The sequence below is a fragment of the Oenanthe melanoleuca genome, chromosome 20 (genome assembly GCF_029582105.1).
Source record: "Oenanthe melanoleuca isolate GR-GAL-2019-014 chromosome 20, OMel1.0, whole genome shotgun sequence".
In the NCBI taxonomy this organism is placed as follows: domain Eukaryota; kingdom Metazoa; phylum Chordata; class Aves; order Passeriformes; family Muscicapidae; genus Oenanthe; species Oenanthe melanoleuca.
Window position 1 is genome coordinate 12,985,828 of NC_079353.1, and position 24,093 is coordinate 13,009,920.

The 24,093-nt window shown below is 47.4% G+C and overlaps 1 protein-coding gene across 1 annotated transcript; it reads right to left on the reverse strand.

Annotated features, from left to right (window-relative positions):
* Positions 1–410: 410 nt before the first annotated feature.
* AHCY (adenosylhomocysteinase) lies at positions 411–22,407 on the reverse strand. The gene is made up of 10 exons (XM_056507055.1): positions 22,199–22,407; positions 20,409–20,599; positions 17,706–17,781; positions 15,846–15,998; positions 11,787–11,899; positions 8,988–9,195; positions 8,177–8,264; positions 7,183–7,300; positions 4,240–4,434; positions 411–1,381 (listed from the first exon to the last, which is right to left on the reverse strand). Exons 1-10 carry the CDS (start codon positions 22,224–22,226, stop codon positions 1,250–1,252), a joined length of 1,302 nt encoding a protein of 433 aa, XP_056363030.1. The 5' UTR covers positions 22,227–22,407; the 3' UTR covers positions 411–1,249.
* Positions 22,408–24,093: the final 1,686 nt, after the last annotated feature.

Sequence of the window (24,093 nt, forward strand, 5' to 3'; positions counted from 1 at the left end):
TCCTCCAACAGTTCACACTCCACACCATTTGTTCCAACTGCTCACTGAGGTTTGAGGATGAATATGAGAATTTCAAGGACTTTGGAACATCATTCCAAACCTTTTATCTTCTTACATGCAGAAACAGAGGTGGTCTGCAGTGCAATGGTGACTGAAGGGGACAGTGGCAAGAAGGAGCTTCCATGGCATGTGGAGGTAATTCTGTGTGGGCAGTGACCATCCCATAAGATTCAGCCCTTCAAATATTTCCTGAGGAGCAGATTTTCCCAGCCCCAGCACAAGATGCAGCCACAGCATTTTGGCTTTTGCCTTGAGGACACCTCACATGGCTACATTAAATATTTTCAGTAGCTTAAAGATCCCAAAAAAACTCAGGGCAAATCCCAAAACATCCCACTGCACAAAACAAGTCAGGCCACAGTCAGATCTTTAATAAAAGCACTTGAAGTCAGTGACAAACATGATACAGCAGACATGACAACTCAAATCAAGTTGGGAGTAGCAGTGTGCTGGTGTCTGCAGAGGACTGAACAAGGTCCCTAAACCCAACTATCCCCTCAGTGGCTCCTCAGCTGCTCACAACACACTTGAAGGCTGCTAAAAGTCTCCCTTACCTCACCCCTCCTCAAGCTGGTACAGCAGAAGCACAAAATGGGCTTTGTTCTGACCAAAACTGATGGAGTAAATTAACTCAGGTAAAAGCTCCAGCTCTAATCTCTGAATAGGAGGCTGAGCTGATTTTACAGCAAGGAGACCAAGCAACCCATATCCTCCCTATTTCATCCAGTTTCACAATATGCACTTTACCAGGGCAGTCTTGTGGAGAGGGCCTGACACTGCCAGTGTCCTAATGGGATTCACCTGATTGGAGCAGAGCATGGCAAAAGCATCTCCCTGCAGAAACCCTTCCCCACCTCACTGGTGAGCCTGTTCAAAGCTGTCAGCCACTTGTATGACAAGACTAATTCTCATTTAGCTACCTCCTGTCCTGCTCCCCTTATTGGAGCATTGCAAACCAACAAAAGGTGCATAGGATCCTTTTCACAGTGACATTAGCTAATAACCAATTCTAATTCCAGGAGTCAGTGATCCTTTTCCACTGACAGGGCCCTGAAGGTTCCCTGCTAAGGGGAGGGGTTGTACAGCACTGAGAGGAAAATGGCAAAAGGCTTGTCCTCAGAAGCCCAGCACACACAAGAGCTTTGGAAGGTTGTATCCCTGTACTTTGGTCTTTGGGTAGTGCCACTGCTCAGTATCTATAGTGGTCTGGTTTGAAGGGCCCATCTCTGGGCAAGCCCAGGTATTTGGCCTGTTTGTCACTCAGCTTGGTCAGCTTCACACTCAGCTTGTCCAGATGAGCAGCAGCCACAGCTTCATCCAGCTGGAAAACAAAACATTGAGATAAGAACGTTAGAGTTCTGGTAGTTCAGGAAGTCACAGTCACAGAAATGAATGTGGAAACCAACAGCACTCCCAAGGAGGGACTTACACTGACACAGCTTTTTTCCTGCCAGCATCTCTCACCTCATAGACCTGCACTCACATGGAAGAGCCTTGTGCTTTTGCAGGAGTCAAGTTCAGTTTAAGTGAGACAAAATTTTATCAAATCTGTTTCAATTTCATTTACACATTCACATCCATCCAGCAGGCAAAGAGCAGAGATCAAACTCCTCAGAGATAAGAATATCCAGTTTGGTAGAATGATAAAGCCCCAGTTTCCACTACAAAGACACCTGGACATACTACACTGTCATCCCACAATATTATGTAAGTCTTAATAGTGGAAAAAAATTCCTGCCCTCTCCAAATATCCCAACCTAGGGACACATGAATAATGAAATTCATTCCATAATCTCCAGTTCAGCAAGACTACTTGTATCTACTGGCACTGTCTTCATGAAGAATAAAACCAAGCTGGGCTGTAGGACAGGAAGGTTGATATAATTTCTCTATCCCAGAGGTGTCAGACAGATGTGTAAACTCAAGAAACTGAAAAATTTATAAAGTTACAAGGCAGTTAAGGGCTCCAGAAGCAGGTACAGGAGAGTCAGAAAACAAACAGGAGGATGGTGAACAAGCTGCTGTGTCAGCCACAGGGGATATTCAGAGGCAGAAAGGACAGCATAAGCAGGGATCATGGACAAGCCTGACCAGTTGTAATTCCTGCAAAAACCAGGCAATCATTGCAAAGGAAACAGTGGTAATAAAAGGTTAAGTCTAAATCCCAGCAGAAATCCCAGAAGAAAACCAGCAATATTTCCCTCATAGTTAAGCAGACATGAAAGGCTGCAATATAACTGAAGGACAGTAAATCAACAAAACAATCAAGGGCCAAACCTGCAGCTTGTGTGAACCAGCAGGGACTAAATGATTCAAAAACTAGTCCTGGATTTCCCCCTCCAAGGGCCTGTGGTTACAAAGCCACTACTCTGAAGTAATCCCATGCCATGAACCAGGTAAAGAGCTCCATCTGCAGAGTGTAACTCACTGCTCACAGTGACCACACTGTTGACCTGACAGCATCTCTTGGGAACCAGTACAACCAAAGGTCACAAGATAAAATCAGAAACCTAAGGGGAAATGGTTGAAATGGTGGCAGTGAACCAAGAAATCCACCAAAGAGTCAGGTAAATCATGAAAGAAAGGAAACCTAAGGGGAAGGTCTGTTTTTAGAAGCTAAACAAGTATTTAAGCCTAGAACATCCTGTCAGGATGCCAGGAAACAAAAAAAGGAGGGTCAGAAATTGTATTCTTATCTGGTTAATTAGACTGAGGTGTGAAGCTCTCACAGGTGTATTTCCAGTGAATTTAACACAGACTCCACTCACTTGAAAAGGAACCAAGTCCCTGCCAATTCCCAGATGAGGTTTTCTACTGACAGCAGGGATCAATTGTTTCACAGCTGCTTCAGCTTGGGGACTTCAAGACTTAGACATAGAGACACACAAATTTAGATGAAGATAAGCAGACATTCTCACCTTAAAATCAAAGCTGAGCAGGACAGATCTGGTGCCAAGAACATAGAGACAAGAGTTTTCCTAGATGTCCAGGAACACACATTGCAGAAATGTGTGCACATTTGTAATGGCTGATCAAAGCAATATTCTTGCAGTCAAAGAAAGTGCAGTGTAAGGTACCTGGTAATTGTTAAGTCTTACATTTGGACCTCAAAGCAACTGCACAGAACAAGGAAAGGCACTAACCCAGAAAATTATCAAAGAAAACTCTTCTGTTGGTTCTGACAAGATGACTGCTTTATTCTTTGAATAAAGCCCTCTGTGAAGCACAGAGGGTCAGAAGAGTTTTGTCACAGTGGATGAATCTGAGATCACTGCCACATGCTCCACTAACAGGCAACTTCATGTTTAACTGCTCTGGGCATTACTTCTCATTTCTATGTATTTCCAGTTTACTAAAAATTGTTACTGAGTGAAAGGATGAAGTCACATTTTATCAGCAACATTGGGCTCTCATTTTCAAGAGAGCTATCAATAAGACTGTTCCTTTGAAGGCAATTATGTGGCATTTTGCTGATCCACTCCTACACTGCATTTCTGGTATGCTTTGCTTGATCCTTAACTGAAGAGTTTGTAAACTTAAGTTTCAGCAAACACCTCATGAGTAAACCCAAACATAGACATTCTACTTCCCAAATGGAAAGTATTTTCACATTTACTCTCACACCTGGTTGTGCTCCAAAGGCAGTGGGATTTAAATCTTTTTCCATGAACCATCTCAAATTCCCAGGCTTGTTTTGGAAAATTAAAACCATGTTAGTTTTCTAGAAGAAATGTGCAACCTGTGACATGATCCAGACTTTTCCAAGAACAAGGAACGCAGAGATAAGTTTAAAGGGAAATCCAAGAAAATCTGTCATTAATATTTTGTGAAGTTATTAGGACCAGATTGTGATAAGCTCTCTCAGGTGCAAATGGGATCAGAACTCAATCAATCACCGTGAAAGGGATTCAGTTGCACTCCAGCTTCAACTCTGCCCACTTACACACTTTTGCTGCTAGACAGGTCTGTAAAAGAAACAAGCTGGTTGGTAGAAGCTTTTTCCTGCATGCTCTATCACAGGACAGCTCTGCACACAAAAACAGCACATTCACACCTAGCACACCCAAAGCCAAACATCCTCTGAAGGACAGAACCACTTTGCAACAAAACCCTTCAGTAGGAAAATGAGTTCAAGCCCAAAGAAAGCCACACCAGCACCTCTGCGTGGCCGTCACTCACCTTCTTTGGCAGGAAGTGAACCCCCACGGCATATTTGTCACTGTGGGTCCAGAGCTCGATCTGTGCCAGCACCTGGTTGGTGAAGGAGTTGCTCATGACGAAGCTGGGGTGGCCCATGGCACAGCCCAGGTTGACCAGGCGGCCCTCGGCCAGCAGGATGACGTGGCGCCCGTTGCGCAGCGTGTAGCGATCCACCTGCGGGACAGCAGGGCAGGCGGTCAGCCAGGGGCAGCCCGGCCTCAGGGGCCTCCCTGCCCCAGCAACTCAGCACTGCAGCTCCTGAATTGGAACAGACAGCCCTCTCTCCATCCCAGGTGTCTGCAAAAAACCCTGGGCTTCACAGCACACCCATTCTGCCACCTGCTTGGTTTTCAACCAGCTCTCCCCTGTAGGAAAGGAAAATCCAAACTCCCCTAAAACAGGCCCCTGGAATCTTATCCCTTAGAACAAAGACATTCCTAAGGACAGGGGCCCCCTTTCCTATCTCAGCTCTCGTTATCTTTTAGGATTTCTATTGGTTCTTAAAGTGTTACAATAATTGGTTCTTTTCTTACTTAGAATTTAAAGATAATTGGTTACTTTGAAATGTGTAAATCCTATTGGATAAAAGTTCAATCCTTCAGAAACCTATAAATACCCTTTTATTGTTTAATGTAATTAGACTGTTGTTAGCAATTCCCTTCGAAGAAAATAAAGCTGTCTTTGGAACTACTGCTACACAGTCTCAAGCTTTCATCCGTTGCTAGCGAGTAGCTGCGAGCTCTGCTGCTTAGGTTCTGAGCTATCCGAACTCTAAGTAGCTGCCTGGGGGAGCTGGAAGGCTCCTGCACCCCCAAAAAACAGCTACACTCCCCCATTTCTTCTCAACCAGCTCTCCCCCCATTTCTTCTCAACCAGCTCTCCCCCACTTTTTTTTTTAACCTGCTCCCTCCCACCTTTTTTCAACCAGCTCCCCAATTTTTTTTTTTAACCAGCTCTTCAATTCTCCTGGTTTTCCACATGCATGTAGTCCCAGCCAGCTGTGATGGGAATTGCTGCTAGCAGTAAATCCCAGTTCATGTACACCCACTGCTCACAATGGTGCATGGTGACAAAGAGGGAACACCTCTGCATGGATCTAACACAGGGTGACAGTAAGATGCTTTTCTTATTGAAGTATTAAACATCTCTTACATCAGCCCAGCACTGGCACTGAAACTTTTATGCTGGACACAGTCTCAATTACTTTGTACCTTCAGCTGAAGTTAACCACCCTCAACCCTGGCATTAATCCTCTCATTCAGAGACAGATGCCCTCCCAGAAAGTCAGGGGTTTTTGTTCTTGTACTACTCTCTGGCTCAGGATACAGAAAAGGAGCTGCCAAGTTTTAGTAAAAATCTGAATATTCAGGAAGTTATATTTCTTCAGCATTAATCCATATGGACAACTCTAACCTCAATTCCATCTTTTTCAAAAGGTAATTTCATTTTTTTAAACCAAAAACTCGTTACAATTTTCATACCTGGGATCACACTGCACCTTACTGCACTCTGTCATTCAAGCAGCCCAAGGCTTAGTTTTAAAAGAACTTGAGCTAGCAGAAAGCAGGCAGTACCTGTGGGCTCCTCTAGGATGAGAGCTGCTGAGCAGAGTCAGCTCCACTAAGGCCATGGGCAAGAACAAACCTGAACATAGTGACAGCTTGAGGGTACAACTCTAGATCTGGTTAAGGCTGTGCAAAGTGTCCCAACCAACCTCTCACAAGTGCTTAGTGAGACTTTGATGTGGGTGGCCAATAAGCCACAGGGGAGTTAGGAAAATTGGAAGGGCAGATGGAGATGTGAGAGATATGTTTGGGTGTAGTGTTATTAAAAACTACAGAATCCTGGTATCAGCAAGGAAACTCACTCTTCAAAAGGTAACCAGAAGTCCCACACAAAGTCAGATAAAGCCTGGTTTGCTCTATGTGATGTTCTCCCTCAATGCTGGTGTCACAGAACAGTTCTGATCTATTTTCAGTTTTGCTTCTCTGCTTTAAGACACAGCTGAAAGCTGAAATTTTCAGATTTGGATTTTCCTTGTGTAGCTAAAGCCAGAGCTTAAAGCAAATACATGGTGGGTATGCAAGCTGAGCAAGGGTGAAACATCTTGCCTAGTCTGCCCACACAAGTTTCTAAAATGAAGCCCCCAAGTCTGGAAGAGAAACCCAAGTTTGGCAGAGCCCCAGACAGGCTTTCCTGAGGCTTCAATCTCAGAGTAGATTTAAAAAAAAAAAAAAAAAAAAAAAAATCACACCATACTTTGAAAACAAAGAGGTGTGAATTTTTTCAAACCCTGACAGAATCCCAAAAGAGATTCCACTGAGATTCCCTTAGGACCACAACTGTTCTGCTGCAGAGCAGTACATGAGCAAACAGCTCCACAGGAGGAAATCCAGGTCAGGCATCAGTCAATCTATGGGCTCTGCTCTTAAGTTTTATAGGGTCTCTAATGCTCTGCTCTGTATTCCTCATCTAACTTGCTTCCTGCAGCTGAGCTCAGGCATTGTTTTCAGCTCAGGGCTATTGAAACAAGCACATTTACATACCCACTGCCCATGCCCCAAACATCAAAGCTGAATGGACTTGATGCAATTAATTCTCTACAATCAGCACTAAGGGTAGGCGCCTGTCTCTCAAGGAAGTGGGAATAAACACATGGAGAAAGATGTACCCATACCAGGCACCTCACCCCAGAGATCACTTGGGCACTGGCTGGAAACAACTGCTTTAATGCCAACCCAAAATATCACATGCAGCTTGTTCCAGGTTAGCAGAATCTGCATTCTCACCAGAGGAACAGTGGCTTCCAACAAAGCTAGAAACACCAAAGAATCTCAAGTGAAATAATCTCCTTTCTAGAAACAGACACTGAGCAGCCATTGCCTTTTTCCAACAGGAGAGCCTGTGGAAAGGCTGCCTTACCTGAGGTTTGACATTCACTGCCTCCACTGCATTGTCATTCAGCCACTTGGCATCAACCTCCACATCAAAATGGCCAATATTACACACTATGGCATCATCCTTCATCTGCTCAAAGTGCCTGCAAAGGAAAAAAAGTTGTATCAAAAGTTAATCCACACAGTTTTCTCCCTCAGCAGATGCTCCAATCCACAGCCCTGACAGTAACTGGACTGACTCTCACAAGGTGTGTGGGGCTGGAAACCCCTCCAGGCATGGGAAGTCTACAGGAAAAGCCTTTAAAGCTTCTTGAAAGTCCTTGGGAAGGACATTTCCCAAGGATGTGAGAGCTTACTGGAGAGAAAGTATTTTCCCAGTATGGAAAGTAATAAAATTTTGTTTGATTGTCAAAACAAATACCTGCAGTTATCCTCCTTACACAGAAGAAATTATTTTCTTCATGACTTTTGAAGTTCCCAGCAGTTTTACATCTCTAGATACTAATGGCCTGATCTCCTCCCACCTAATCTGATCTTCCACTACAACATCTACAGTCATGGCAAAGAAAGGAGGGAGTCTGTGGAGCTGGGGCTATAAACTGAGTTCTAAGAAGCAGTAACCAAACACTGCAGGGCAGCTCATTGAGAACAGGCTGGTTTTAGCTGCTATGTGCACCAACAGATGGAATGCCTCTCAACCCTTACCTGCCTCCTCTGTTCACATTTGTCTGGCCTAACACAGGATTCAGCCCCAATGCCCTCATTCTCCAAAAGTCAATCTACTCCTCTACAGCTTTTGTTGCTCCACCATTACATTCCATAAGCCAGGAACAACTACAATGTGGCAACATCCAACAAAACTGACCAAAGACTTAATTTCTCACTAAATTCATGCTAAATTCTGATGTTCAGAAGTCAGACTGTGTGCTAATCCTAACCACACAGGTTATTACTGTATTTCAGGAAAGAAATCTAACTGGACAGGTATGCTTTCACTAAAGCAAGTGGCTTGGCCATACCTGCCCTGCACAATGTCAGTGCAGCCAGTGGTGGTGACAAAGATGTTGCCCTCTTTGCAGGCCTCCTCCATGGTTGTAACTTCATAACCTGAAAAGAGAAAGTTACTTCTCTATACAACCACCAACATTTACTAACAAGTGGGACACAATACTAAGAGTAGAGAAGTGCAGAGAAAGAATGAGTAAATGTTTCTGCCCACACCTGACCTAGGGATGATGGAAGGTGGTGAGATACTGGTCTTGCTAAACAACATGGCACAAAAACCATCCATCTCTCACCCTTTTCAAACCTGTGGATCTATGCATTCAATGTCCAGAGGTATAGTGCAGCACAGCACTCAGACTGGATTCAGGGGGTTGAATTCACAAAGTAAGCGCTCCCACAACACCTGCAGTTCTTGGCAGGTGTGAAGAGACATGGGATAAACTGGTACCAAGAGGCACAGAAGAGAACAGCTCCAGAGCATGCCCTGAGCTCAGCTGGAAAGACAGAGCATGGCATTGCTCTTAAAAAAAAGTCTATCAAGGGTAAGGCCAGGTGCTTTTTAATGTTTTAATTCCAGTCCAGCCTTCTTCCCCACTGGAGATTAGAACCACACAATTTGAGGACAATCCCTCAGCAATCCTTGATTCCAAACACACCTTCAAGGCCTCTAGCAACAAACTCCTTCCCTAACTGCAAGGAAAGAATTCCTGCAGTTAAACTGGATTCAAGTCTCCCTCAGCAGGGACAGGGTGAAACCCACTGAGCTGCTCTCATTTCCTGCTGTACACTGCCATGCAGAGATGCTGTCAGAAGCCCAGCTCCCACCTTCCATGGCTGCCTGGAGGGCGTTGATGGGGTCGATCTCGGTGATGATGACTCTGGCGCCGAAGCTGCGCAGGGCCTGGGCGCAGCCCTTGCCCACGTCCCCGTACCCTGCCACCACTGCCACCTTCCCAGCAATCATCACATCTGTGGCACGCTTGATGCCATCGATGAGGGACTCTCTGCAGCCATAGAGGTTATCAAACTTGCTCTGAGGGAGAAAACGGAGCAGTTTCAGAACAGGTGAAAGCCACTCAAGTGAAATTTCCTTAAGAGAAAGAAAATGGACTTATGTGCAAGTGCTACCAGAGTCAAATACTTTAACCACCATCAGGGATTGGCAACCTGGTTTGATGTTTTTATTTATCCAGTTTCAGTCTATAGGTTATATCAGACCCAGGCTTCAACATGGTGAGAAGCATTTCACAAATACATCGTGTCTACTGAGCATGGCTTGGACTTGTTACAACTTGTTAGAGGTAACCTGAATTTATCAAGTGTTTTTTACACCAAAGTAGGTCAAAGAGTTCCTAAACCAGGTGTTCATCAGTTCCCTGCTGCTGCTTACCAGACAATGAACTGAACCAAGTGCCACAGGAAGGCAAAACACACCAGCAGCACATCTTATCTTTGCAAGACACATCCAGCCTGCAGAGCAGCAAGCTGCCCACATCAACCAGGAGAAACTGGTTCCTGCAGCCCCAGAAGATCAAAATCACATCTTCCCCCACAAAGAGTTGCCCTAACACTGTCAAATTCCCTAACACTGTCACTCACTACTGCTCAGACTTGGAAAAATTCAGCAAGCAGCCATTCACAATAGTGGTCACTGCAACCAGGAGCCCCTGGATTTCACCTCCTAATGCTCCATCAAACAACATCCTCCTACTCTAACACTGACATTAACAGCTCCAATCAAAAGTGCCTACAGCTAAGTCAGACATCAAATATTATTTTACTTCACCCCTTGAAGACCTTCCTAAACTCAAACACATCTCATTGTGCTGATTTTTGCAATGCTCCTTCTCCTGAAGCCTCTTGTTTTGACCAGGAGGAAGGGCTGTACAAACAGATTTGGTTATTAAGGGAGTTACAGAGACCAAGATTTTTTTAAAGAATCTGGCTACTAATGTTGTGCTGTGCTCCCCAAGGAAGCAATACTTAAAAATCTCCATTCACAGCAAAATTCTGGTCTCAAAGCCTGTCCTGGCTTTCTACAGCCTTAGGGCACCAATCCTTCTTGCTCTCACTTAACACAGCACTGTCTGCTACAGGAAATCTTAAGATTAAATTCCCAGAGGCAGCTAGCTGGTCTAGTGGAAGGTACACCCACAGTATCTGCAGCTCTTGTAAGTATGAACAAAAATGGAATAAACTGCTCATGGCAGAAACTGGCCAAAGTGTAACAAATTATACCTCAGATCCAGAAGTTCTGACTCAGTGCCTATAAACATCAGAGGTAAAGCTGCCATTAATAAATCAGAAAATTGTGTTATGAACCCTTCAAATACTGGAGTTAGTGCCAGTTGGTATCCCTCTTTCCTAGTCCTGCAGATTTTCCTTGCAGCATGGTCAGATTTGGTTCCTTATCACCAAATCCCCCAACTGCAATCAAAGCCTTCCTGGTGTCTGTGCATTCCCATGCAGCCAAGAGAGCAGAGTGTTGGATGCAGATATCTGCCCCACCCAAAATACACTTGAGGGGAAGAACAGACCTGGCTGCTGTGCCTGCCTTCTTTCTCCAAATGCTAGCACACCAGCCTGGCACCAACTGGAAATATCAGACTAGGAGAGCAGAATTTGTCAGCTCAGCTGAGTATTTTCCCAGAGATCTGTAATTGTGGTTAGTACAAATCTTGTACTCTATAAATACCAAACAGCACTTGGAAATAAGACCTTGTTTGGCACTAGAATCCCAAATCCCCTCAAGAGGCTTTGTTAGAAACATCTGGATTTCCAGATCTACTAAACAGTATTAATAATTATTATGCAAGCACAAATCTGGGTGAAAAGAATGCAAAGAACTTCTTTCAACATTAACTGGATTCCAGCCCACTACCTATGAAGTATCAGGTGCATTTCAGTGAGCAGAAAGGAGGCAGCAAACTGCAGACAAGGCAGGCCAAAAATATGGGAACTGCCAACCCAACAGGAACTTGAAATAAGTCAGTAACTAGATTTAAAAAACATCAATATGCATAAACCTTTAGTACACCTTTAATTCACACTATAATTCATCTGCAGCCAAAAAGCACCACCACCCTTTAAACACCATTCCAATTCATTCTCACTTCACCAGGGTTTACCTCAGAAGCAGAACTAAAGCTAAGCAAGGGATAAATATCTCCCTCATGTCCTCTCCTTTGCAACTGCTGCTCACAGAGATCAGCCACAGGATGACCAACCAACCCTTACCAGCACAGCTCAAGGAGGTAAAACACTTTTCCAGCTGGTACCTGACACCTGCCTGGGGGCTTTAAGCTACTCAGAGTGAGGACAAGCTCCTTGCCACAGGTACTGACTGTACCCAGAATCTCCAAAAGTGTGTTCACATTATTAAACAGCAGAAGAATGTACATTCTTACATACAAAAAAGCCCTAGATGACCTGACAACAGGGTAGTTACAACAGCATGCCCCATTAGAGATAAAGGCCTCACTTTTAGGATATGGTGGAAATCTCTGTTCAGAGCCAGATCAGGAAAATCTCAGCAAGAGAAGGAATAGTTTCATGGGAATGACAACATCCCAACACCAAGCTGGGCAAGAGCAGAAGGCTGCAGAAGGGCTTTGTGTGTATTACCTTGGTGACAGAGTCATTCACATTGATAGCTGGCACTTTCAGGGTCCCATTGGCCTTCATCTTGTACAGGTTGTGAACCCCAGTGGTCGTTTCTTCTGAAATACCTCTAATTCCTGTGGGAAAAGTAAAAGGATTCACCTTAGCTGGAGTCAATGCTGTGCAAACCAGCCCATCCAGGTGCTGGGAGCATCCCCCAGAGGCTTAAGAACCCTCAGAGAGCTGCAGAAACAGCAGAGGATGCGCTTCAGAGCCACACACCTCTGCCCCTGCCAGGGCTGTCCTGCCGTGCTCCACAGCAGCCTGAGGCAGCCCGGCTCCTGGGAAGGCAGCGAGTGTTCTGCTGCACCCCTCGGGGCTGGTTTGCACTGGGGGACAGAAGTGGGGCCCGGGGTTGCAGGGGATGAAAGGAGCGGGGCCCGCGGACAGGAGCGGCCTCAGCGCCTCAGCGCCGGCCCGGCCGCGCTCCGCGGCGCCGCAGCGCCCTCTGCTGGCGGCCCTCAGCGCGGCCCGCACGGACCCACAGAGCGCCTGGGCCCGAGGGACCCCAGGATCACCCAGGGCAGCTCCTGCTCCTGCACAGACACCCCAAAATCCCACCCTGAGCATCCCTGAGTGCTGTCCAAACGCTCCTGGAGCTCTGGCAGCCTCGGGGCCGTGCCCGTTCCCTGGGCACTGCCAGCACCTCCGGGAGAACCTTTCCTGATCTCCAGCCTGACACTTCTCTGACACAGCTCCAGCCATGCCCTGGCTCCTGTCACTGTCACAGAGAAGAAATCAGAGTCTTCCTCTTCTCCTCCCCTCACAAAGAAGTTGTAACTGCAGTGAGCTCTCCCCTAAGTCTCCTTCAGCTGAACAGACCAAGTGCCCTCAGCCACTCCTCATAGCCACTCCTCATATGGCTTCCCCTCAAGGTCCTTCATCATCTTTGTGTCCCTCCTTTGGATACTCTCTAATGGTTTAACATTTTCCTTATATTGCAATGACCAAAGCCACACAGTATTCAAGGTGAGAGTTGCCCAAGCCCTTGACCCAATTGGTCTTCCTGGCTCCAGGGCACTGCTCACTCATAGATGCCAAGTCTGGCCCAAATCCATCCTCAGTACTCAAAACTTTCAGCTGTGAGCTGCTCCAAACCCAGGTGAGGAACTCTGAATGCACTTCAACATGGTTTTCACAGCAGAACTTGGGACAGGTTCCCCAGTGGAGCCTGAGACTGAGCCATGAGATCCTCCCATTGCTCCCCAGACCACCCTGTATGCAGTGCATGGAGGAAATGAGATCAACAGCACTAGAGGGTAAAAGGCTGATTAACTGGGTAAGACAAGGCTTCAGAGAGAGATCACTGCAGCTTTTTAATACCTGAAGTGGGCTTACAAGATGTGGATATGCTATTTAGCATGGCCTGTTGCAGCAGGACAAGGGGGAATGGTTTTAAATTGAAAGAGCACGATTCAGGCTAGATACAAGGCAGCTTTTGGTTTTTTTTACCATGACGGTGGCATAGCTGCCATGAGAAGTGCTGCATGCCCCATCCCTGGGAACACTCAATGAGCAGCCTGGGTTGAAGGTGTCCTGCCCATTGCAGGCAGGTTGGACTGGATGGCCTTCAAGAGGTCCCTGCCAACCCAAAGCATTCTGTAATTTTGTGTTTAGGCTGACTGATCCCCATCACCTCTATTTCATCACAGAGCCCTCAAAAGCCCCACTCCCCTGATGGTTATCTGCTGAGGGAATGCATTCAGGCTTTAGCATATTTAGGGCTTGCTTGGAGGGGAGAGGAGAGTTTAAAGCTCACAGTGCAGCCTTGTGCACAGTGAAATAGAGCATCTGTGGACAGTATCCCAAAAGCATCAGTTCCCAGAGCAACTGCCTGGATCATGGACAGTCATCTCCTTGAAGGAAAACTTCTGGAGGCCGTGGCAGCAACCTCCAGTTCAAACCTGCCCTCTCTCTCCTTGTGTATCAGACAAATAGGAGACACACTCCTCATCCTTCAAAGGATCTCCAGATGAGGGTCCTGAGCTCAGCAGATTGTCTTTCCATGGCACTAAGCAGACTTCATATCCCATATGCCAACAGCTTCCCCCCACCAGAGGCACCCCAGCACTGCCCCAGGTGCCATTTACAGCTGGTCTAAACCACCCTGCAGCTGCCTCAGGTGCTGCCTTTGGTCAATGCCTGAGTGGCTGGAGAGCAGAGAAGGGACAGCAAGGACAAGTTTGAATTAAACTGACTCAGCCCTGCTAAATGCTCACACCTGCTTTGCCCTGTGTTTCTCACCTGAGCAATGAGCAAGTCTGGTCAATGGATCACAGACAAGCCAATCTTCCCCACACAGGTCCTTTGCACAGATGACTTTCCTCTTTGGACAGATTTCATTTTCCTCCTGTCTTCCTTTATTTATCTTGGTATTAAGGGTATTTGGCTAAATGGAATAAGCCAATAGTACCAAGGCCATTCTGCCCTCTAACTGCAGGCACACTGCAGGAGAGGGGAAACTTACTGAGCAGTTCCACACACACATTTAACACATCATCTCCTAGTTGAAGGAATACTACTTTAAACTGTTAGCTGCACACTAAGACCTAACTATTTAAATTAGAAGCAGCTGAAGCATGGAAGACAATTCCCTCTGAAATTAACCCAGAAAACTTATCCAGTCTTTAAATGGCATTTTCAGCTGCCTCATGCCAAAATATCTCCTGCCAGTCCCCCAACACCAGGATCAAAAGACAAGCAAGAGGGTGAAAAGGGCTGGACAGGAGAAAGAAGTACAACAGGAGGGCTGAAGGTGTGAAAGGAGTTCAGCTCAAAAACCCTGGGAACAAGAGCACCAACCAAGGTGTGCATGGCAAGGAAACAACCCTGCAAAATGAAGAATAAACATTTTTCAGCCTCTGAAAACACAAAGAAGACAGAGAGGGATGATCAGTTGTGGTATTCCTTGGCATCAAACACAGGAAAAGCAAGAGGCCATAAATATCACAGAGAGGCAACCCAGGAAGCACAAGACCTTTGATGGAAGAGAGGCTAAGCAAAAACCAATTTCATTAGCTTAAGTAACACCAAGATGTTGGGTGTTGGATTATGAGTGACATCAGGCTGAGGATGAAGGACAAAGTGAGACTTGTTACAGATAAGGTTTCCCTCTTTCTGGTGCCCCTACCTGCAGCAGCACATGGATGAGGAGCAGAGCCCCAGACTCCCTCAGACAGCACTATTCACAGCCTCCCACCTTCAGAGTTTTTCCTCCTATCTTCCTACTAAAGCATGACATGGGTCAGAGAAGAGCTGATCCAGCAGGCTTCCACAGCAACCTCCCCTCTACAAAAGCACCAACACACCCCACTGTATCACCACCCAGTTTCCTTCACATCCCAGACCTTTAGCAATCCTGGAGACATGTCTTGCACAGCTGATGGACACTGCCAGAGCTAGGGAGAGTCTGTCATACTCACCAAGCACAGATCAGTCTAGTCATGTCAAATTCCCTTCACATCAGTCTTTTACATAAACACATACTAGCAACACTACACTGATCACTTTTGCACCAAAGGCAAATCAAAGCAAGAGTCCCAATCCTGATTCCATCAGGATCTTCACTGACAAACTGAGTATTTAAGGTAGAAAACTGTTCCTTTTCCACAGAAGGCTACAGGTGGTCATGACTTCATTCAGAATTGCACTAAGATAGTGGGTAAGAAATGCATTAATCTAAAACTGTTAAATGCAAACAGACATTGAGTTCTAGAACACAGCCCTCTTCCAGGAAGCTTTTGGCATGACAGCAGAACTAGTGGTCATTCTCAGGTAATGGGCACAGTGAAGGACAGCCAGGACAGGTCATTGCAGCTTATGTACTACACAGCAGAGGTGGAAACAGCTGCTGCAGGTTAGAGATTCTGGTCTTGAGCTGTAAAGAATTTTCACAGCCTGTTTGCACATGCCTGCCCCTCTTCCCCCACCCCTTTTTACACCAGCAGCAAATTCCTGCAGAAACACTCCCCCCCAAACAGCCTCCCAGGCAGAAATGTGCCTGCCAAAACAAACACAAGTCACCTTTCAGCAGCTGTGGGTATTTGGTATGAACTAGGTTGGTAAGGTCTCCACCATCATCCAGAATCATGTTGAGGGGCTGCCCATCCTTGAAGTACAGTGTCTGCTCAATGCACCACAAGTATTCCTCATCTGTCTCCCCTTTCCAGGCAAACACTGCATGGGAACAAACACAAACCATCAGCCAGTTTCTTACTCAGCATATAGTGAAGCAGCCAAAGGAAGATTTCATCAGCAGCTTCCAGTAGCAGCTGACAGACAGATGATTATCTGTGCCTGCAGGCCAGCAAATACATTTGCACTGAAAAACAGACCTCAGAATAATCACTGATCCAGGCCACAAACATGGTGCAAATTTTGAGACTTCATTGGTCCCCTTATTCTTCTTCCATGTTAAGAAGGAGAAGACAAAGCAAACTAAAGCAGACTCACATCCACAGCACCCTACTCACTAGAAATATCCACGGGACATATTGATACAAATAAATGAAAACAACTACAGCATTTTCTAGCACAGCATATAAAAGGGATTAGAACTCAGCATGAGCTAAGCAGAATATAAACTCTTCAGCAACACTGAGTTTAAATTCTAGTCTCTAGCCCAGCACTAAAATCCAAGCTGAGGAGCCTCATCTGCCCTAATTAGGGTGTATTTTTATGTCAGTACAGCCCCAGCAACAGGCTGCTAGCACTGGCATGTTGCATCCACCAGGATTTGTGTCTTTCCAGGCAGCTGTACTGCCTTCACCCTATACTCAATCCTCAGAAGTATTCAGCCACTCAAACACATATTGGGCACATTGTTTACACACCCCAACATTTGGCTAACTTGTCATGTTTTCACTGTTTACTCAGAAAACTGACCTTGAGCCATGAAGAGCCAATCATGCAACTACCTATTCTGAAGTAATGTGTGTCAGGATCTCATATTGAAGCCAAAGGACCAGCAATCCTCCAGGGTCTCAAATTCAGTATGTGAAGTACAATATTAATAAAAAGAGCAAGTTCCAAAAATAAGGATACAAAGGGCAAAGGTCAAACACCTAGACAAACACTCAACCTGTAAATGGCTCTTCAGTTGAGTTTTGGGTGTTGAAACCAGTGAGGAAGACAACCCAATGACTGACATCCCACACCAGAGGCAATGCCTGAAGCTGACAGTGCCAAAGGAGCTGATAAAGGGATCCCCTTGTTGCCACAGACTGTGTCAGCTAGTGAAAGACTTGTGGCTATAGTTAATTATAACAGAAATGAGAGACCCCTCCCAAAGCAGACTGCCAGAAACCAAATTCAGGCTCTGCCAACAGGTGGGCTCAGGTAATGCAGTTCCCAGCACTGAGGATTGCATTTTCTTCAGCTGAGTTGCACAGCAGACAGCTTCAGATATTTATACTGATCTGTGAGGAACTGCTCCCTATTGGAATGTGACAGTAACAAGGCAGCAGCATCCTGATACAGCACTTCTGGGATATTAGGCAGAGACACAGCTGGGCTAATTCTAGCCTAAAAATATCTTGGGTATTGACCCTGCCACTGTAACAGGGCACATGGCAGCTCCTTTCCCAATCCCTGTTTAGCACAGAGATTGCTGGAAAGCACCTAACACCTCCAGCTACACACACCTACACTCCATTGCATCACCCAGCCCATTCCATCATCTTAATTAGCTCTAACACAGAGCCCAACAGCAGCCTTTGCTGGGAGACCTGTGCACAGGCTGATGCAACACAGCCTGAATCAAATGTCCTGGTTTGTAACAATCTCTGTTTCTATCCTCAAGCTTGTTCAGAAGAGCTTGATGTGTACACAGTTTGATTTAGCAGGAACAGGCAGTACAGCCCAACTCAGCCAACTAGAACTTACCAGGGATACCAGCTTTTGCAATAGCAGCTGCAGCATGGTCCTGAGTGGAGAAAATGTTGCAGCTTGACCATTGTACCTGGAAAACAACCAAATTTTGTTTGCTGAACAAAGTTCTGAGATATCAGGGACTCTGTCAAACACATGAGTTAAAAAGGGAGCAAGAGCAGAAAGAAATTAGTGCAGATTCCTGCCTTTTTCAGTAGCTCTGCAAAGTTAAGGTGAGAACTGGGTGTCTGACTAAGTCAGGGAAAATAATGTCACATGGAGAGAATGTGAATGAGCTTTAGCTGTGCCATATATTCAGCCTTGTTGAACAAGCACTTCTCCCAGACAGCCAGAGCATACTCCAGATCTTCAGCAGTGCCCAACAGGGTGGGTTTGGGAAGTTTTGGTCAATAAAGGCCAGATTTCCAGAACAGCCCTACAGCAAGTGTCCACTGAAGGTATGGACATGCAGCAACACATCCACTGGCACTCACAGGAGTCAGAAATGCAGCTGAAACATTACACTCAATCCAGGCATTCTCTAAGATTATGCTCACCCACCTCCCACTCTGTGCTCCAGTCATGGAAGCTTTTCCAGCTGAGCTAAGTGTTTTCCTCAGATTTCATAACTAGGCTCAGGCACCTAGAAAAGCAACAGCATGTTGCTGAGTTGCACTGAAAAGGATCTGCACACCTACTGCATCCCAGAGCCACATACCCTCTGCTCCCCTTAGGGCTCACTGGCAGGTGTTTGCATGTTCACTGGTTACAGAGCTTGAGTAGAGAGAGCAATAAAGCACAACCATCCAGCCTGTTTTCAGATACTCATCCCACTTGATCAAAAAGTGACATTTCAAAGTAAAGGGTGCAGTAGGAAGCAGCCTAGACTACCAACACTTGTCATGAAAACACACCTGGAAGTAGCACAGGAAAACAGAATCCATAACCTAAACATGCATAACCATGCATCTGCTCACCTGGGCTTTTGCAAGCTCCCCCCATACCAGCAGAGATGACAACGGAAGGTGTCATGACATTCAAAGTATACAGAACACCTATACACTGTTTACACTTCAGACTTGATACAGACTTGTTATGGTAGTGATATAGAGCCTAGAATAACTGGCACACCTGATAGGCTCAGACCCTAGTATTCCATAACACTGGTTGTGGAAAGGATTATTTATTGTTACAAATTCAGAACTTATACTCTGAAGCACCAAGCGTTTATTCCATCCTTGTTAACCCAGCCAAAAAATTAACAAGGTTACTATGCTGCAGTGAGCTACATCCTCATTACAAGGGGTATGATTTTATCAGTTTCATTCCTCCCTCACTGGCACCATAGTTCTGACAGAACAGAAGTACCAGGGCTGAATCCAAACTCAAATCAAAGCCAAAACTGATCCACAGGCATCAGGACAAGGAGTTAACACACCAACACACACCTTTAGAGGCACAACCACATCTTAGAGAAACCAAGCCTCTGCAGGTACCTCCCTGAAAGACTTAGATGAATCCCATGTAATACTGATCTGGGGTTATGCTCAGCTTAAAGCAGCTTGGCAATGTTTAAGTACACTGCTGCCTCTTAGGCAAGCCATACTGGGATACAGCAACCAACAGGAACAGCAAAAATCTTCCCAAATTTCAATGGCTATTGCTTCCTTTTAAATCTTGCAGAGGGACAGGTATTCCACATAGGGCAGCTGGAACAAAGCCAGGACTGTACCTCCACATCGAAGCTCTCCTTCAGCACTGCACCATTTGCAACCACAGACAGCTCTGAAGAGGCTGGGGAACACCTGCACAGCAGCATGTACCTTGCCCAAGCTGACCTGGCACTGTCCATACCTACCTCCTCCTCTTTTTGAGGAAACACCTTCACTGCTACAGAGAAAACTCCTCCTTCTCCCAGTGCCTTTCAATCAGCATGACACTGCTCAATTCTTAACTGCTCCCAGAGAGGGATCCCACAAAGGGCATCTCTGGGCAGCCAAACTGCAGGAAAAAGGAACTTCAGATCATATACATACTTAACAATCCATCAAAAGTCCAGGCAGCTCCCTGCTGAGTAAACAAGCAATGCAGATTGTGCTCAGATACCTGGCTCTCCTCATGCCCTGTACAGCAAACACTCAGCTGTGATGTCTGGACTTGATTCAGCATGTCAAGCATGGGACACAAGGCAGTAAATGGCTTCTAAGTATCTCAGACTTTAATATGGATGAGAATAACTGCTCCACAGTCACACAAAAAATTCAGCAGAGACCCCAGCCCTCAGCCACACTGCATCCCTGCTGTTTTCCTGCACTCAAGAGCTTTCAGAAAACTTTATTAGATTTTGCTGACTTTACCAGGGCAGAGTGGCGTTCTTAATACAGGCTAATCTGTGCTGGAGGCAGTCCCTAGAGCACTGCAAACCCGAGCACAGCATGGCTGCATGGGAGCAGCTGTGGGCACTGCACACAGGGCACAACAGGCACTCTAAGCTGCAGCCTGTCCACAGGGAACATGGACACCCCACACTTCAGGGGTGCTGAGGGCAGGCAACAAGTTCTTGCTGATGGAAAGGAGACATAATCCCTCCACGTGGAGACTGCAGCCTCATCCAAGAAGTACAGACATTTGCCAGGATTCCCTAAGGTGTTACATAAGCAGGAGCAGTGACCTGGCAGAGTCACCCAAGAGCTGAGGAGACACTCAGAGGCACGTTACCTCAGCCCCCAGCACGATGAGGGTCTCTATGAGCACTGCTGTCTGCACGGTCATGTGGAGGCAGCCGGCGATGCGGGCACCCTTCAGGGGCTTGGATGCTGAGTACATCTCCCTCATCTTCATCAGCCCTGGCATCTCATTCTCCGCAATCTCAATGGCCTTGCGACCCCAGTCTGCAAGGCTGATGTCAGCTGCAAGAGAAGCAGGGCAGGTGTCAGAGTTTGAATAGCTGAGACCTTGGTATGTGTTCACACACTGGCTGCAACAGCTGAACTGAACACCCAGCAACAGCTGGGAGACAGTTGCAGGAAATCCAGACCCTATTCCAGTTACTCCCTGGTTCTTTGCTATGGTACACAAGCTTAGAGCAAACCTAACAACCCCTCAAAAAAAAAAAAAAAAAAGCATGCTACTACAAGAGGGTATAAATCAACTGTGATCTAGTGCATGGACATCCCAAGGGCCATGAATTCAGTAAGCCACAGTCTTAAGCACTTCTTAGAGACACTCCCCAAGAGTGCAAAACTTCCTGCAGGGACTGACTTCCAGAGTACTGCCGTGCATGTGGGGAGGGGCTGGCTGTAGTGCAGTGACTTCCCACACAGAGAATGCTCCCTAAGAGTGCACCAGCAGCTGAGCCCAGTTTAGCTCCCCCTCCTCACAGCAAAGCTGCAGGTACTGCCTCATTGGTCCTTCCCCCTTGGATCCACAAAAATTATTTTAAGTGATCCAAATTATCTCAGTTACCAGTCTACTTCTACTTTTGTGAAAAGGATCAACAGCAGAAAAGCCTAGAAAAAAAATTATAAAGAGAGTTCTGACAGGCTCACTGCATTCACCATGTATGTCCAACCCCAGTCTTAAATACACAAGGGTCAAGCAGGTAATGCCCAGCTGCATCAACTCTGCAGCACCAGGAAACACAGACTGTCCTTACTCGGTTTGAGACTCTCTGAGATATTTCAGAAGTTCACCATTCCATTCAGACATAGTCAGATGCTCTTTTGTCCCCTACCTCGTGAACACAGACCGTGTAGAGCACTGGGGAACACCAGGACTGCCGGGTTTAATGCAGACATGCTAATTGCATTTTGCTGCAGATGGAAACCTGGGGCCACTGAAGCTATTGCACGTGCTAGAGCTGACTGGAGCAGTGTGCACCACCGGGACTGAAAACAGGCAAGGAAAGGACCAGGGAAACAAGCACATCAAGAGCAGGAGACTTAATCTCAGCCCTGTTAAGGGGCTAGGTAGCTTTACCAGGGCGTTTTTAAAATTTCCTGCAGTATTTAAGGTTCAGAGTCTCCAGGGTAAATTATTTATGAAGCTGAGCCTTAGAGACTAATGTTCCTGTCTTTGAATGAAGCCCCCAAGGAACACCCAACTCTATAAAAACTGGGGTTCTTTGTGAAGCATCAGGTCTACAGAAATGCCCGCCAAACCCTTCAGGGCACATGAGTCAAAGGTCCCAGGCTGAGAAATACTTTCACCTTCGGAAAGTACTAAGCGTTAAGCCTGTTCCCGCCAAGGGCTCAGAGCGGCGGGGGAGGGACGGGGCAGCGGGGCCGGGAGAGCGGCACAGCCGCGAGTGGGAAGGCGGCGGCGCAGCGCCCCGAGCCCCTTCCCCGCCTTCCCGCGGTGCGAGCCCCAGAGCACGGGGGGCTCAGGCCCGGCTCCGCCGCGGGCAGGACCCGCCTCCGCCCCGCCGAGGCCGCGCTGCCCGCACCGCGCTCGGCCCGGCCCGGGGGAAGCGCCGAGCCCCGCGGGGCCGGCCCGGGGCTCGCACTCACCCACTTTGTAGGGCAGCCGGTCCGACATGGTGAATCCGCGGGGCCGGCGGGCAGGAGGAGGCGGCAGCAGCGCCGGGCGCGCTTTAAGTAGAGGCGGTGCCGCCTGCGTGAGGCGGGGCCGGGCTGCGCTTGGGCGCTGGGCCCGGCCGGCGCTTCCTCCGGGCTGGGCCGGCCGCGGGCCCGCCTCCTGTGCGGGCAGCGAGGGCACGGAGTGCGCGGGGCTGGGCTGGGCTGGGCTGGGCTGGGCTGGGCTGGGCTGCCCCGGGCTGCCCCGTCGCCGAGCCGGCCCCGTTCCCGAACCTGCCCCCCCGCTCGGCCGCTGCCGCAGCTCCAGCCCCGTGCCCGAGCCGGCTCTGGCGGCCGCTGTACCCACTGCTACCGGTGCCAGCACAGGAGCCGCTGTATAAATATCTGCAAGGATGGCTCAGAGCATGGTCTAGGCTCTGCTCCGTGGGGCCCAGCAATGGGATGAGGACATGGGCAGAAACTGAAGGAAATTCCACCCGAACGTGAGGAAGAACAACTTAATTTTGCAAGTGACCACTCAATGGAACAGATTGCCCAGAGAGGTTGTAGAGTCCCCTTCACTGAAGATATTCCAGATCCATGCTGTGGGGTGACTCTGTTTGACCCAGGATGTGGCACCAGGAGCCCCAGTGTGATCCCTTTCAGCCTCACCCATTCTGGGATTCTGTAACTCTGAGCCACATGAAGCCACAGCAGATCCCAGGGCAGTGCCAGGAACAGCCCTGATTCCCGATGCCAGGCCTGGCCACCTGGGCACTGAGAGGGCAGCACTCCCTGTCTCACTTTCCCAAAAGGATCCCACAAGATGTTCAGTGAGAAGTGTTAGCCTGGGGCACCCTCACTGCAGCAGGGCCCGAGGCAATGGGCGGGATACAACTGGTGAGATGCCAGGCAGAGCTGGGCCAAGGTGTGAGCAGCTCTATCAGCCTGGACCTTGGACTTGGCTGCAGGCAGCTCCCTTCCCCAGGCTGCAGCCCTCTGCCAGGTGCTGAGCAGGGCTGCTGGCCCCCAGGCACAGCCAATGCCTGCTGCACACAGGAGGCACAGCCCTGCTTTGGCCTTGCCTGCGGGTCATGCACACATTTGCTTCTGTTCTAACGTTTAAAACACATTTTTCATAAGCCTCAGTCATGAACTGGGATGAACTTTCCAGCCACGCTGTTATACACACCTCATTTAACCTGTGAAATACCTAAGAGTGAGGTTACAGATCATCTGCAGGAAGCGGGGATGAAAAGTTCAAGCCTGTGGAAGACTTGCATGTTATCATCAAAAACGGCCACCAGGAGGCTGATGACCACCTAGTGCAGAAAGCACGCATGTGCTAAACGGGCTTACATAACGATGTGCTTAGGAAACAGGTTGTAATATACAAAAGTTAGGAAACAATAATGTACACATTAAGTTTAAAAAAGTATAAAAGCTACTAGTGTGTGACAAAAGGAAGAGAGAGTTTGTGCAGGAGCTATCCCCCTCCCTCCCAGTGTTGAATATGTAAATACCTGCTCTACAGGCCTTTTAGTATAAAATACATTTCTCTTGCCGACTTTTAGGTATCAGCACCATCATGACAAAGACAGAACAGCTTCTCCTCCCAGACTTAGCCCTACCACTACACTTGCCCAGGTGGCTGCCTTGATCTTCACTGGGGACCTCCCTCTTTGTGGCCGTCCATTGCCATCCATTGCTGTGCCCAGCAGGCACACGGTCGCGTTTGGACATGAGCTGCCACAGGCAGACACACAGCAAGTGGAATGTTGAATACCAGAGGCTGGCTCAATTCTTTTTATTCCAAAATGCAAGAAAGACAGTCAGAAAAGCAAAAAGAAACTTTCTATTGTCTCTGCAACCGCAGTGTCCGTTGCAAC